A 15588-nucleotide genomic window follows, 5' to 3' on the forward strand; every position below is an offset into this window, starting at 1 on the left:
TAACATAATGTCAATACACCTTCAGTTCGTCGAGCATCCTAAAACAAATAACCTGGCTGATATACATCTGATAGGGTATATATTAACATAATGTCAATACACCTTCAGTTCGTCGGACATCCTAAAACAAATAACCTGGCTGATATACATCTGATAGGGTATATATTAACATAATGTCAATACACCTTCAGTTCGTCGGACATCCTAAAACAAATAACCTGGTTGATATACATATGATAGGGTATATTTTAACATAATGTCAATACACCTTCAGTTCGTCGGACATCCTAAAACAAATAACCTGGTTGATATACATATGATAGGGTATATATTAACATAATGTCGATACACCTTCAGTTCGTCGGACATCCTAAAACAAATAACCTGGTTGATATACATATGATAGGGTATATATTAACATAATGTCAATACACATTCAGTTCGTCGAGCATCCTTAAACAAATAACCTGGTTGATATACATATGATAGGGTATATATTAACATAATGTCAATACACCTTCAGTTCGTCGGACAAAAAACAAATAACCTGACTGATATACATCTGATAGGGTATATATTAACATAATGTCAATACACCTTCAGTTCGTCGAGCATCCTTAAACAAATAACCTGGTTGATATACATATGATAGGGTATATATTAACATAATGTCAATACACCTTCAGTTCGTCGGACATCCTAAAACAAATAACCTGGCTGATATACATCTGATAGGGTATATATTAACATAATGTCAATACACCTTCAGTTCGTCGGACATCCTAAAACAAATAACCTGGCTGATATACATCTGATAGGGTATATATTAACATAATGTCAATACACCTTCAGTTCGTCGGACATCCTAAAACAAATAACCTGGCTGATATACATCTGATAGGGTATATATTAACATAATGTCAATACACCTTCAGTTCGTCGAGCATCCTAAAACAAATAACCTGGCTGATATACATCTGATAGGGTATATATTAACATAATGTCAATACACCTTCAGTTCGTCGGACATCCTAAAAACAAATAACCTGGTAACCTGATATACATCTGATAGGGTATATATTAACATAATGTCAATACACCTTCAGTTCGTCGGACATCCTAAAACAAATAACCTGGTTAACCTACATATGATATACATCTGATATGTCAATATATTAACATAATGTTCGTCGTCGGACATCCTAAAACAAATAACCTGGCTGATATACATCTGATAGGGTATATATTAACATAATGTCAATACACCTTCAGTTCGTCGGACATCCTCAAACAAATAACCTGGTTGATATACATCTGATAGGGAATATATTAACATAATGTCAATACACCTTCAGTTCGTCGGACATCCTAAAACAAATAACCTGGTTGGTATACATATGATAGGGAATATATTAACATAATGTCAATACACCTTCAGTTCGTCGGACATCCTAAAACAAATAACCTGGTTGATATACATCTGATAGGGAATATATTAACATAATGTCAATACACCTTCAGTTCGTCGAGCATCCTAAAACAAATAACCTGGTTGATATACATATGATAGGGTATATATTAACATAATGTCAATACACCTTCAGTTCGTCGGACATCCTAAAACAAATAACCTGGTTGGTATACATATGATAGGGAATATATTAACATAATGTCAATACACCTTCAGTTCGTCGAGCATCCTAAAACAAATAACCTGGTTGATATACATCTGATAGGGTATATATTAACATAATGCTTCACAACGCTGTCCGTGTATCTATACCTGTCACTAGAGATAACATTATGTTCCTCGGTCAGTTTGTCCTTCCCCGGCTTTTTCGTTTCGTGGACTGAGTCTCCGAGGTAATGGCTCAGATATTCACATGACATGGTTACGTTGCCTAATGGGATCGAACTGGGATCGAACATAAAGTTTCATTTTAATGTAAGCGGAGTCCTTGAGTCTCTAGCACTCCGGCCTAAGTACAAGCATACAGTTTGAATGTTACATCTTACATTCTGGGCAATATCTACAATGCTTATTCTACAACTTCCTTTGAATGGACACACATAAATTGACTTTATCTTGACATTTATGATTATCTAATCTTTGATGAGACCAGGGTTCGCTTGGGGTGTCAATCAGCAATGAAAAATAGCGGCTGGGGCACGTACAGTTGATTCAACAGCCGAACCATTTACTTGGAGTGTGAGAGTAAAAACTTACATTGGACAAGGAACGGATGAGGGATTAGGTAATCTAGAGCTGGGTCTCATCTGACAGCCAGTAAATCCAGTGCTGATCACAGTCTGATGGTCCCTTACGTCTCTGCTACCCACGCAGATATCCCGGGATACTGACTTCAATAGACCGTGGGCTGTCATGTGATTCAACTGTCCTAGTAAGGGGAATTCTCAAAAGTCATTTGTTCAATTATTTGGCAGTGTTTTTTGTTTATAATTAACTTTGAGCACCTCAAACATACATTTGAAATTTTATAATCGTGGATAATTATTTTGAGGTGACAAAAACTCCACTTCCAGCAGTCTGAAGTAAACTATACATAGTCGTTTTTGAGACGAACCATCCCTGAGGCTTGAAAGGGGTAGCCAGATTACCCGAATATCAACATTGTCTGTTCAGAGAAGGGTCACATGACAGGCGTGACTCAGGTAACGACCTTGAGCAGTATTTCACCTGAATCATGCTTTACCGCCTAGTGTCGCCTGCAGCAGTCTGGGGTAACCAACGAGAACTGGGACGGTACATACAGATAACGTACTATAACTGGGTGACGTCCCATTTAACATAACTCCGATTAATAACCTCATTACAGCATCTACACTCAGAGTGAATGTTGTGAGACGCCGCAGCTACATTGTGTATGTAACTATTGGACCAAACAAACCAGTGACTGTAAACATCAGAATGATTCATGCCGGGAGGGCAGGACAACACGTTAAATAATATCTTATTAAAATCTTTATTTTAGAAACACTACAGATATCGTTATTATTGAAATAGACATTACGCCACAAAACACCAGACAATACATGAACACTTGTCATTGTTTAGATATGCAGCTAACTTGGACGATAACACTGATTCGTTTTGTTATTTATATGTGAATACCTGTCAGTAATCGGTAACTTGCACATCCACACCACATGCGCAGAAACATCGAAAATGAAAATGATAATTCTCAATGTTTCCTAACAAAAAACAAATTAAATCATACTCATCGCATAGACCAAGTTGTTCAGTCAAACGGGAGCAGTACTGCAGTAAATAGGGGTTTACGACATTGTGTACTGTTTATCTCGGCTTTGGTCGCTACACACGTTCACAGAGGTAACAAATGAGCGTGGTTCCTAGCTGCCATGGTCCAGCACTGCGCAGTTACCGGAAATATCCTCGTAAATTGTAGCAATGTGGAGGATATGGCGTGACGAGAACACGATGTAACCACAGGGCTATACCACACACGCGCACGCACGCACGCACGCACGCACACACACACACACACACACACACTTAAGAAGACTGAATTGTACACCTATATCCATTATTAACGTTTTTGTTTTGGTCGAATACTGGCTTTCCGCTGGGCACTGGTCCGTCCACACAAATGTCAGATCAACAACCAAACAACAAAGCACTGCCATCAACATGTTTTAGGAAAGGAAAATACTTTAACTCTCTTTTTGAGGCGTTTTCTTCCCCATCATGTCAGTAAATCATTATTGTCAAATAGGAGCGCCCATCTGAACTACAATGAAAATGGACACCTGTTCCAAACTGTCCATTAATATATTTAATTCATCACACTAAACATCTCTCTTTTTCCTCTGCGTGAATACTCTTAGTTTACTTGTGATGTAATATATTTTTTCTCTTTGTGTATCCTCTGTGCTCCGCCCATTATCCAGCTGTGATGTTGTATAATTATTCTATTTGTCTGTAGTTATTCTTTTGAACACGTTTCACTTATGTTTACATATAAGTCAGATCATGCCAGTGTTTAATGTCAAACACTAATGGCCTGGCACGTCCGTGTGCCAAATACGCATTATGTCAGAAAGCGCACAAAAAATCTCCAAATCATGTCTAATCTTATTGAAATCTTTATTTTAGAAAAAAAACTGGCGGTATCTTTGTTCTTGAAATAGACATTACGCCACAAAACACCAGACGATACATGAACACATGTCATTGTTTAGATAAACAGCTGCCTTGACCATAACACTGATTCATTTTGCTATATATATGTCAATATCTGTCAACAATCTGTTAATTTCACATCTACACCAAGTACACAGGAATATGGAAATATGTAAATGATAATTCTCAGTGTTTCCCCACAAAAATATAAACTGAATCATATTCCTCGCATTGATCGCCTTAAGGTTTAGAGTTAACCGGAAGCAGTACTGCAGTAAATAGAGTTTCAGAAATTGTCGACTGTTCTGGTTGTATCCCAGTTCTGGTCGCTACACACTTTTACAGAGCGAGCAAAGGGGCGTAGTCCACAGCTGCCTTGGTCCAGCACTTTGCGGTCACACGATGTATCCTCGCAAACTGTACTAATGTGTAGAATATAGCGTGACGAGAACACGATGTATCCTCGCAAACTGTACTCATGTGTAGAATATAGCGTGACGAGGACACGATGTATCCTCGCAAATTGTACTAATGTGTAGAATATAGCGTGACGAGGACACGATGTATCCTCGCAAACTGTACTAATGTGTAGAATATAGCGTGACGAGGACACGATGTATCCTCGCAAACTGTACTAATGTGTAGAATATAGCGTGACGAGAACACGATGTATCCTCGCAAATTGTACTAATGTGTAGAATATAGCGTGACGAGGACACGATGTATCCTCGCAAACTGTACTAATGTGTAGAATATAGCGTGACGAGAACACGATGTATCCTCGCAAACTGTACTAATGTGTAGAATATAGCGTGACGAGGACACGATGTATCCTCGCAAATTGTACTAATGTGTAGAATATAGCGTGACGAGGACACGATGTATCCTCGCAAACTGTACTAATGTGTAGAATATAGCGTGACGAGAACACGATGTATCCTCGCAAACTGTACTAATGTGTAGAATATAGCGTGACGAGGACACGATGTATCCTCGCAAATTGTACTAATGTGTAGAATATAGCGTGACGAGGACACGATGTATCCTCGCAAACTGTACTAATGTGTAACACGATGTATCCTCGCAAACTGTACTAATGTGTTTAGAATATAGCGTGACGAGAACACGATGTAACCACTGGGCTATACCCCACCCCACCCCCACCAACCCCCACATAATTACACACACTGAAGTAAGAAGACTGAATTGTACACTTGTATATATTCATTATTCACGTTTTTGTTTTGGCCGATTACAGGCTTTCCTCAAGCAATAGCAGCACGACTTCCATATAAGGAAAACACACACATGGAGGATGAACAGGACAAGCCCGATGACGTCCAGACACAAATACTGATACAACGGCATTTCCTGACAATACGACCTGAGATGGGCGCCGCCATATTTGAGCACATGTTCTATCCAGTAAACAGCTTCATCTTGGGGACTTCTTTCCCGGAGCTTGGTGATTTCTGCAGCTTTCTTGATTTTCTGTGAATAGGAAGAATTCTGGATCACCTCGTTGATGTTGGAGACCAAATCGTCAACAGTAAACGTGTTCAAATCCATTTTAAAACCGAAGCCATGATATTCAAGCCTCATTGAATTATACGGTTGATCTCCAAACATGGGAAAACCAATCATCGGGACACCTTGTAAGAAAGCCTCGTTCTGACCATTAGCTCCACAGTGGGTTATAAACAATTTAGTGTTGGGATGGGCAAGTAAGTCCGACTGTGGCATCCAGTCAGTCAACAGTACGTTAGGTCCCACTTTGAACTTTTTGTTTGTCTTGAATATGTATTTGTAGTTGGTTCGCGAAAATGAATCCAGTAACCTTTTCGATATTTTATCTGGAAGCGACTTCACATTACTTCCAAAAGAAACAATGACCACGCCTTCTTTTGCCTTGTCCATAAACTCCTTGTATTCCTGAGGGAGTGGCTTTGGATCAGACGCTGACAGAGATCCAATTCGCTTGACGTTGGGCAAGGTGGCTGCTGGGTAGTCAAGGAGAGGTTCAATGTCGATGAGCCAAAGCCAGGCCTTAGCTGTCAAGGCTTCCATTGAGATGTACGGCTTCTCTGGGGCATAGGCTGCTACTGGCCTATAGGTAGAGAACGGATCATAAACAAACACGTACATCACAGTCGTAATGACATTCGCAACACGAGTCAAAAAGTCCATTTTCGGTGTTCTTGGGGAAATGATGAAGGGGAACGCAGATGGAATGAAAGGATTCCGGCTAACTTGAGGCTCGAAAGCTGCCCCAATGAATATGAAGGGAATGTCCAATCTGTGGGCAATGATAGTCAACATTCTCGCTATGGGTACAGCATCGAATATAATCAGATCAAACTTTAACTCTTCGATTCTCCTGAATAGTTCCTGGTCACTCAGTATACTACCACAAATACCCCTTATAAGACCAAGAGGCAAAGTAGAACTGCTTTCTTTGAAATATGCGTTAACCATGTCTTCAAGTATTACTTTGTCAAAGTCATATTTATCAACCGATTTGTATTTCAGGATGTGGACGCCATGTGCTTGAAGGCCCTTGTGATTGGCCAGTTCAGTTGACAGCGCATTCCATACAACGTGACCACGCGAAGCCAGCTCTGTTGCCACATTCAGAGATCCCCGGATGTGACTGAATGAAGGCATGTACAGGAACAGAATCCTGGCGGCCTGAAACCCAGGCAGACACAACAGCAGCAGCACCACCACCACACTTCCGGTATCGAACCTCATCCTGGACAATTGAAGCTCTCTGGAAGATAGAAAAGATATTATATTGAGTCGAGAAATATGCAACGGAGGCACCAGAAATGTGTTTCACGCATTGTATCCTGTTTGGAATTGAACCCGGGCATTAAGCGTCATGTATAAACGCGTGTTTGCCTAACCTACCCCACCTTCCTAAACGTTTCAGATGCTATGATGTTGTTAGTTTAGGTTTCCGAGTTTAGGTTGTTTGGTGAAACAAACAAAGTGGTCTTTTTACCTTCGACGTCTTGAGGATGAAATGCGTGTTTTCAACAACTGCATGAAGACTTAAACATCGTTTTATGCAAGGATGGCCCAGAAAAGTTGTTTCCTTCAGGATCTTCGGCATTCCATTTCCTTTTCGCACAATCTGAATTCCAAGTTAAATTATTGTCCTGGAAGATTCATTGCAGATAAGATTGGTTTTCTAGCAACACCCAACGTGATAGCTGTCCATAAAAGGGGGGAGATTCGACTTGAGATAGGACAGTGAGCTTGTCCCCACTCGCAGATCTGAAAGTCGCGTAACTGTCAGACCATAGCAACACTTGCTGTGATTATCGATGTGAGAGCAGTGTCATTGTAAGTCAATGTTGCCAAGATGCAGAGACGACAATAGTTCTGATTTACTCTACTTCCATCCAACTATGATGGGTTTCACAGGTTGTACCCATGCAGGGAATGGATGCAGGGTCTTCCACGTGACCAGACATGACACTAACCTTCAGACTACCCGACATTGGCAGAGACAAACAAGATGTGATGCTTTTTAAAAAAATATTAATGATCTTCTCTTGGGCCTGGTCCATCCAAACCATGTCAAACCAACAACCGAAATACCAAAACACGGCCATCAATACGTTTACGAAAAGGAAAAAGCTTTAACTCCCTTTTTCCAGGAGTTATCTCCCATCTTGTCAGTTTGTTAGTATTGGGGAGCGCCCATCTGAACTACAACGAAATGTACACTTGTTCCAAACTATCCGTAGATATATTCATCAGACTAAAAGAATGAAATGAATGTAAAACTGCTGCACATCTCTCTCTCTTTCCTGTTTTCTGAATACTCTTAGCTTTCTTGTGATACAATATAATCCTTCTCTTTGTGTATCCTCTGTCCTTGGTACAGATTCCAGTTGTGATGTTATGTAACTATTCTATTTGTAAGTACTTGTTCTTTTGAACGCGGGCGGTGGGGTAGCCTAGTGGTTAAGGCGTTCGCTCGTGGCGCCCACATGGGCACAATGTGTGAAGCCCATTTCTGATGTCCCCTGTCGTGATATTGCTGGAATATTGCTAAAAGCGGCGTAAAACTAAACTCACTCAACCACTCTTTTGAACACGTTTCACTTATGTTTACATATAAGTCAAATCCTGCCAGTGTTTAATGTCACAAACTAAATGACCTGGCGGGCCCGTGTGCAAAATACGCATTATGTTGGAAAGCGTACATTAAATCTTAAATCTCCAAATCATCATCATCACTATCAGCCTTTTAGGGGACAGGGTAACCTCAGTTGTGATAACTATCAGTCCTTTCGTTGTGAATCACACACACACACACACACACACACACACACAGATATATATATATATATATATATGAATGAATGAATGAATGCTATAATCTAATAATAATATACATGCATTTACATTATATATACTAGCCACATAAAGAAACTGTGCATTGTCAAAATGTTATCCCAGTTGATAAGTACGATAACAAGTTCAAAGGTACATATAAACTTTAATTGAGGGATCATGAGACCATAACAAGTCGGGAGAATTTCAATTGAAAAGTCAATCACAATGACGTCACGAGTCCACATGCGGGACAGGGCTCAAACGACCATGTCACAAGCTCAATAATGGGTATGTCCACCATCGGCATTGAGAACAGCAGTGCATCGACGGCGCATAGAGCCTATCAAACGTGCAAGGAAGGCTTGTTGGATGTCACGCCAGATTCTTTCAAGTTCTGTTGCAAGGTCAAGGACGTTATCTGGCGGATGAGGAAGACGGCGTAGACGTCGATCCATCTCGTCCCAAACATGCTCTATCGGGGAGAGATCCGGTGAATTTGCAGGCCAAGGCAGTAAGTCAATGTTGTGGTGTTGCAAGAAATCCATAGCAACCCTTGCCGTATGAGGGCGGGCATTGTCCTGTTGGAATGTTAACCCAGGGCCATGACGTTGCAGAAAAGGAATTGCCACAGGTCGAAGAATCTGATCCCTGTAGCCCACACCAGTTAAGTTGCCCGGACAATCACCAAAGGAGTTCTTTGGCGTGCTGTTATTCCACCCCAAATCATCACGGAACCACCATCAAAGCGATTCCTCTCCAAGACACAGGCCTGTGCATAACGTTCTCCCACGCGTCTATAGGCACGTTGACGTCCATCACTATGGGAAATGTTAAACCTGGACTCAGCTGGAAAAACAACATTTCTCCACCAAAACAAGGGTCTGCGGACATGATTTCGGCACCACATTCGGCGAGCTTGTCGATGACGTTGTGTCAGGATAGGCCGTATGGCGGGACGTCGTGGTCTGATCCCGTGATGAGGTAAACGTTGTCGAACTGTGTTGGGGTGGATACGGCGAAGTCCTGGGATGGTTCGGGCAGTCATCACTGCAGTCTGAAACCTGTGGCGAAGATGGGTCACCCTTATCCATATTTCCTGTCTTGGCGTTGTTACACGTGGACGTCCAGGACGTGGCCGATCGATGACGTCATTTGTGTTCTGGTAGCGTCTCACCAGTGCAGAAATGGTGTTCCGGTGGCAGTGGAAATGTGCAGCCACTTGTCGTTGAGACATTCCCCCACGGACCATCCCAATGGCCTCATGACGTTGGGCAGACGTGAGCCTTGGCATGCTATGCATTTCAGTAGCCGTTTAATTTTTTTGAACGATCGCATGAGCAGGGCTTGAGCTTTCCAAAGTGACAGTATTGTGTGGCATTCATTTGCTCTGTTTCTCTTTCCCGGAATGCACGTGCAACAACGTATTGCACGTCTCAAGGACGAACCCACTGACGTCACGGAACGTGGCACGTGCATGTATGTTGGATACATGTCACTTATCTCTGAGTTTAAATCCTTATGTGTCTACACAGGTTTGATAAATTTAGATTTTAAAGTTTTGTATGCACAGTTTCTTTATGTGCCTAGTATATTATACCCTTGGACTTTCAAACTGTGACTTTCAGCACCCGTGTGGACAGATCAAGTCCACCCGGACCCAAACCAACTGGGACTTCTTGGCACGCAACTAAGAGCTAAAGTCCACTAAGTCAACAAACCCGCGAGGCAAGGCCGGGCTTCTGTTTTCGCTGAACAGGGAGAAATAGGGTCACTCTGAAAGCGCCAAGTTGATTGTGCACCCCGACAACAGAACAAGTTTACGGCAGTGTAGTCTCTCGTACAGACCCTGAAACAAATATATCCAAGAAAGCCCACACAAGTCTAGAAAATGTGGCAAGTCTAGATTTCCTCAAGAAGAAAGTCTCAGGGCTCCTTTTCATTATATATATTTTCTTTTACTATGAACTTTTTTCAGTAAAATATGTTCATTTCAGAGACTAGTTGTTAGTCTAACGGCAGTGTCGAAGTACGAGATTAGACTGGGGAGAATTCCATACAGCTGGAGATGGCAGTTCAAACTTTAAATAAATCACATGGGTTTCCAGTACGTCTCCCCCTGAATAGTTTAATCTTCCCACGAGTGACAGGACTGCATGGGTGCATGGCGAGAGTAATGAAAGTCAATACTACTATAATATTAATGTTCATGATAGCAGGGACCATGTAAACGTCGGGTCGCCCTCGAGCCAATGCGCAGAACCAGCGCAACGGCCTGTACTATCATCTGGTCTCTGATAATAGTAAATGTCCAACAACCCAGTCTCTACATATTTGAAGACGAAAGACAGACTCGTTTGATAAGCATATATGAAATTTCAAATTTTACTATTTCATGAATGTACATATTTTCTGAAAACTGTTTCTAATGCATTAAAGTAAAGTTCACAACAAACTTCAAACTTATTACTTCAGTTTAATTGGGGCTTGGGGTTGGGAGAGGTTCTGAGTGGCATATTATGCTACGATCCTGTACGTCTTGTGTTATTACAATGAACAAATGTTTACAACAGAACTAAATTTAACTGGAGAAAGTTTTGATAAGTCTAACAAAAATACTACACAAATATATCACCCCCTCTAGGAAGAATTTAATGTCTAGCATGCTGATGTCAGCATCAAATAAGCGTACAACCCTAACCCTGCACAGCAGGGGGAGGGGGTCATTTTCATTGCTTTCGAAAAAAATTAACACATTAAACTTCTCCTGTACTAGCAGACTTGTTGCTATGGAAAAACACCTCCTATGACCACCGGACAGATACAGTCATGAATTCAAATTTGGATTTCAAAAAAGAGAAACATATTTTCAAAATGAATGTCTTGTAGATTCTCTGCATCAGTACATTTTGCAGTGAGTCTTCACCACACGGGCGTGTCACGCTTAGAAACAGCGTTAGAAAGACATATGGGTATATAGACCCTTTTAGTACTATATAGTACTAGGGTATGGTCTATATACCTATATGTCTTTCTAACGCTGTTTCTAAGCGTGACACACCCATGTGGTCTTCACATCATCCTTCTGTATACTTTGGCTTAATTACATCATGAACCGGTAAGCCGATGTTTGTACTTGAATCCTGCTTTGCTTTGCATGGAAAGACAGCTTTAACCAGGCAACGTGACCACGCTCCATTAGTGTATAAGATTGTGCCCGGCCTTTAATCAGAATAGTCCTGAATTCAAACTGTCCGCTAGCCACGAGACGTCGTCTTCGCGCACAAGCGATGAATGATAAATGGACGGTGTTCTCGTGTCAACCTACGATAAACTCGCTGAAAGCTATACTCAGGGATAATGCTAAACGCACCGGTTTTCTTACCTTTCTGCAAGCGGGGTGTTTCTACATACGTCCCGAACCTATTGAGGGACTGCTGTGAGACCCACAGTGCAAACCGTAACAGCTGCCACGTGACACATCCGAGGGGTCTTCTCAAAAAGTTAAAACACCGATTATAAGATTTTCCTGTGTCTGATTGAACGCTTGTTGGGCCTGCTTTGGCAATTGACGACAAACGTTTAAATAGATACTATAACTTACACATTCACAATTCCTCTCATGAAACGATATGTTATAACAAACGAAGAAAACTGTCAGCGAGATTTTGGGATGATCCATACATGAAGGTCAATACGTTTAAAGGTTGTGAGTTCACCAGTACTTACGAATGTTGAGGCCTTTCAGTAGAAATCATTGAATACACAAACTACACACGTGTACGGAGCTCCGTACGGGACACAAGCATCCCAGACCATTGAGACCAGATTAGCAAGATTGGGTATGTCCAGATTACCAAAGCGCCAGAAAATAAGCACTGTTCTGGACTCTATTCTGATCATGCACTTTTTATCTTGTAGATATGTATTTTGAAATTAGATTACTCTATTTTAGGGGATACATGTTTGTCTAATTCGTTTGATTCCCCACAATGGTATCAGATGTAAAGCCCATACCTCGTGTTCCCTTCCGTGTTATTGCACAACATATTGCTGTGAGCAATGTAAAACAACACCCCTCGCTCTCTCCTCACAAACCATCACTGCGACCCTGCAAGTATACGCATCTGGCTCTATGCGATCGTGTGTGCATTCGTTTGTGAGCTTGTAGCGGAGGATGAGAGTGTAGCCATGCCCTTACAACGCTGATGGGTCTGGGTTCAATTCCAAACAGGGGTCCATTTAATCCATAATATTTGGGCAAAATTGTTGCAATCGGCATAAATTTCAGTTACCTCCGTCATTCTCTCAAGGGTCGAACATGTGGCCTAATGCTTAAAGAATTAAAGATGAACCCCAACAATAATGACAGGTCCGTTCTCAGACTAGAAAGGTCCGTTCTCAGAGTTAACAGGACGTTCTCGGACTTAACAGGTCCGTTATCGGACTTGACAGGTCCGTTTTCAGACTTAACAGGTCCGTTCTCGGATTTCACAGGTCCGTTCTCAGACTTCCATTTCATTTAACAAATGTATCGATGAACACATCATTAAGGTAGAAATGCATCCCTAAGACATTTTAAAAAGTACAACAAATTCATTAGTTGGATTTGCTCTTATTCTCCTCACTGAGAGATAGAACATCTTACGATAAAACAACCAAGGGATGATTCACTGAATCCGGCATTTGTCACATGACGACGCACATGAGTCCATGGTCACATGTACTTTTTAACGAATCAAAACAAAGTATTGGAACAAGTGATCAGAATCAGGTCATACCGAGTCGGCCATTACGTTATGGAAACCTGAAAGAACTGTTGTTTAACTTGACACGATCTTTTTAAGAACCAATCTTTCATAACACAGTTTGTATGATGGAATCTATGGGTACGTAATTTTATTTCATTGGTCATTAAAATAGATGATTGATCGAATAAAGTCAAAAGGAAGAAATGTAATCTTAACCCCATGACGACTTTGAAACCTTGTTGAAACTTTGGGCACAAAAGAAGCACATTTGTTGATATACCCATAAAGAGTTCTGTGTTATGCTTCAATCAGTATTTCCACATTCTCTTCCCACAGAGGTTACTCCTGTCATATCTTCCTACGTATACGTAACCTCTGTTCTAATACGGCCCTTTCATGGTGTGAGCGTTCAAGACTCGTGATTGGAGGCAATCAGATTTAGTTGTGCAATCAGCGACGTTGTTTCAAAAGTGATCATTCGCAAGGCCTCGGTAATTTCCGTATGCTTCGAGAAAACTAAACCTCTTCCCCTGCGCGATGCGCAAACGTTTCTTCTAGACAGAACTCAGTCATGTTATGGCGGATCAGTTGCGTCTCCATCGCCCTCGTTGACAACGGACAAGCTAGCCATTAAACGTCTTGTGTGTAATATCAACACAAGTCCCCGGCAGATGGGGGATATTTGTGGCCCCACATTTGCTTGTGTTAGTCAAGTTGAATCTAAGTCGATGTAACACGTGTTCTGATTGGATAGAAAGAAGGGAAATAATTCGTGTTGCGATCTTTTGCCGCTAGGGGATTTTACGAGAACCGGGAAATATGGCCGTATTAGAACAGAGGTTCGTAGGAAGATATGACAAGTAACCTCTGTGGGAAGAGAAAGTATTTCCAAGGTTTCAGTGAAATTATTTTTTACAAGTACATGTTCTCTTTTGAGTGCTGACAAAGTTCGATTACAGTTCATTGCTGGGATATAATTTTGCCAATTTAGAAATTTTCGAAACAGAATACCAAACTTCAGTTATATCATAAATTCAAGTGTTACGCGTTGATTCCCAAGTTGAAACTAAAAGGTTAACCGGGAATGGGTCCGTAAAAGAACTTACTGTGAAACTAACAAACAACGTTGCAATGTGATATAATTAACCATTGCATTCTAAAACTAACTAAATTTACAAATTAATACATTAGTGACACTACAAAGTAGAGTGGCTGTACAAATTAAAAGAATACTACAAAAACAGTGATTGTAGCAAAAAAAGGCATATATTCCCCACCTGCAACAATGGTGAAGTTTCCAAATAGACTAGGTAAGGTAAGAATAATCCCAACCCAATGGCTGTATTTCTTGTAACGAGCTGTGATGTGAAATGAGAGGCAGGGGTTAAAGCTCCCTTTATATACTCAAGAAAAAGACTCTGATCTGGAAGATTGTCCAACTCCCTTGGTCAACTCCCAGGAAAGCCCATACCAGTGTAGCTCCATGCTAAATATAACACATCACATTCCATATGGTTCTAGAAATGACATTGTTGCTTCTATTTCACTCACAGTATCCATTTTGGGAACTGAACTCCGGTCTTCCGTGTGACAAGCACGCGTTTTATTTAACCACAAGGTTACTCACTGCCCTGCTGTGAAAGAGACATCCTCGATGTGTTTCAACAATATTCATTACACACGCTGCGGTTCCATGCCATGATACATATCACGCACATGGTGACTATCTGGCGTCATGCTGACTCATGTAAATATAGCTGATATCAAGACGATTATAATAGCCTACGTAAACAAATATTACTTTTTACAACTGAATCGCGTTGTTATTTTCATGGAAACTTTCCACTTCAAGTGAAACTTTATAAAGTTTAAATTATACCCATGTCACAATTATTTTCAGACTTAATGTGATCACCTCAGTGGGGTCACTGGTTGTACCTGTGCATGTCCTTGATTGCCCGACCAGAGACACGATCAACAAGTGAATTAATTCTGATTATGACTTACAAATGTCTCAGGTTTAGATCAGTACAGACCAAATATGTAAAATAGTGGCTATCAACAATTATTTCCGTGAACAAAGTTAGCGGCGACTAAACTTAGTGAGTTCACGGCATGAGTTGGAGCGAGTCGATTGTCATACAGTAGGGGCAATCAATAATTCGCTTGAGAAAAATCAAATAATTCTACTTGCTCAAAGTGTAAGCTGTAGTTTTGTATCTATGTATGCTACTTGTAACAAATACAAGCATACTGGTTCCTGAAATAAAGCATTTATGTTGTTGAAAATGTCTTATTTTGTTCATTACACAACCAGTCACTCAATTG

General features: G+C 40.9%; 3 protein-coding genes across 3 annotated transcripts in view; all 3 read right to left on the minus strand.

Moving 5' to 3' along the window:
- LOC124254162 (UDP-glucuronosyltransferase 2A2-like) overlaps nt 1–2373 on the minus strand; it is an 18427-nt gene extending 16054 nt beyond the window's left edge. Inside the window, 1 exon segment of the mRNA XM_046688035.1 lies at nt 2228–2373. The gene's annotated coding sequence lies outside the window, so the exon portion shown is untranslated.
- LOC124254171 (UDP-glucuronosyltransferase 2A1-like) overlaps nt 1–11978 on the minus strand; it is a 15982-nt gene extending 4004 nt beyond the window's left edge. Inside the window, exon 1 of the mRNA XM_046688042.1 lies at nt 11895–11978. The gene's annotated coding sequence lies outside the window, so the exon portion shown is untranslated. The remainder of the gene's footprint in view (nt 1–11894) is intronic.
- On the minus strand, nt 5330–11907 carry LOC124254167 (UDP-glucuronosyltransferase 2B7-like). Its single transcript, XM_046688040.1, has 2 exons — nt 11893–11907; nt 5330–6930 (listed from the first exon to the last, which is right to left on the minus strand). The coding sequence occupies exon 2, from the start codon at nt 6911–6913 to the stop codon at nt 5390–5392; it is 1524 nt and encodes a 507-aa protein (XP_046543996.1). The 5' UTR covers nt 6914–6930; nt 11893–11907; the 3' UTR covers nt 5330–5389.
- Nucleotides 11979–15588: the final 3610 nt, after the last annotated feature.

This window comes from Haliotis rubra, unplaced genomic scaffold (genome assembly GCF_003918875.1).
Source record: "Haliotis rubra isolate DU_JTF1 unplaced genomic scaffold, ASM391887v1 Scf567, whole genome shotgun sequence".
Classification (NCBI taxonomy): domain Eukaryota; kingdom Metazoa; phylum Mollusca; class Gastropoda; order Lepetellida; family Haliotidae; genus Haliotis; species Haliotis rubra.

Bases quoted from the DNA above. Each gene is read 5' to 3' on its own strand.
- LOC124254167 (XM_046688040.1), bottom strand. From the start codon at position 6,913: ATGAGGTTCGATACCGGAAGTGTGGTGGTGGTGCTGCTGCTGTTGTGT.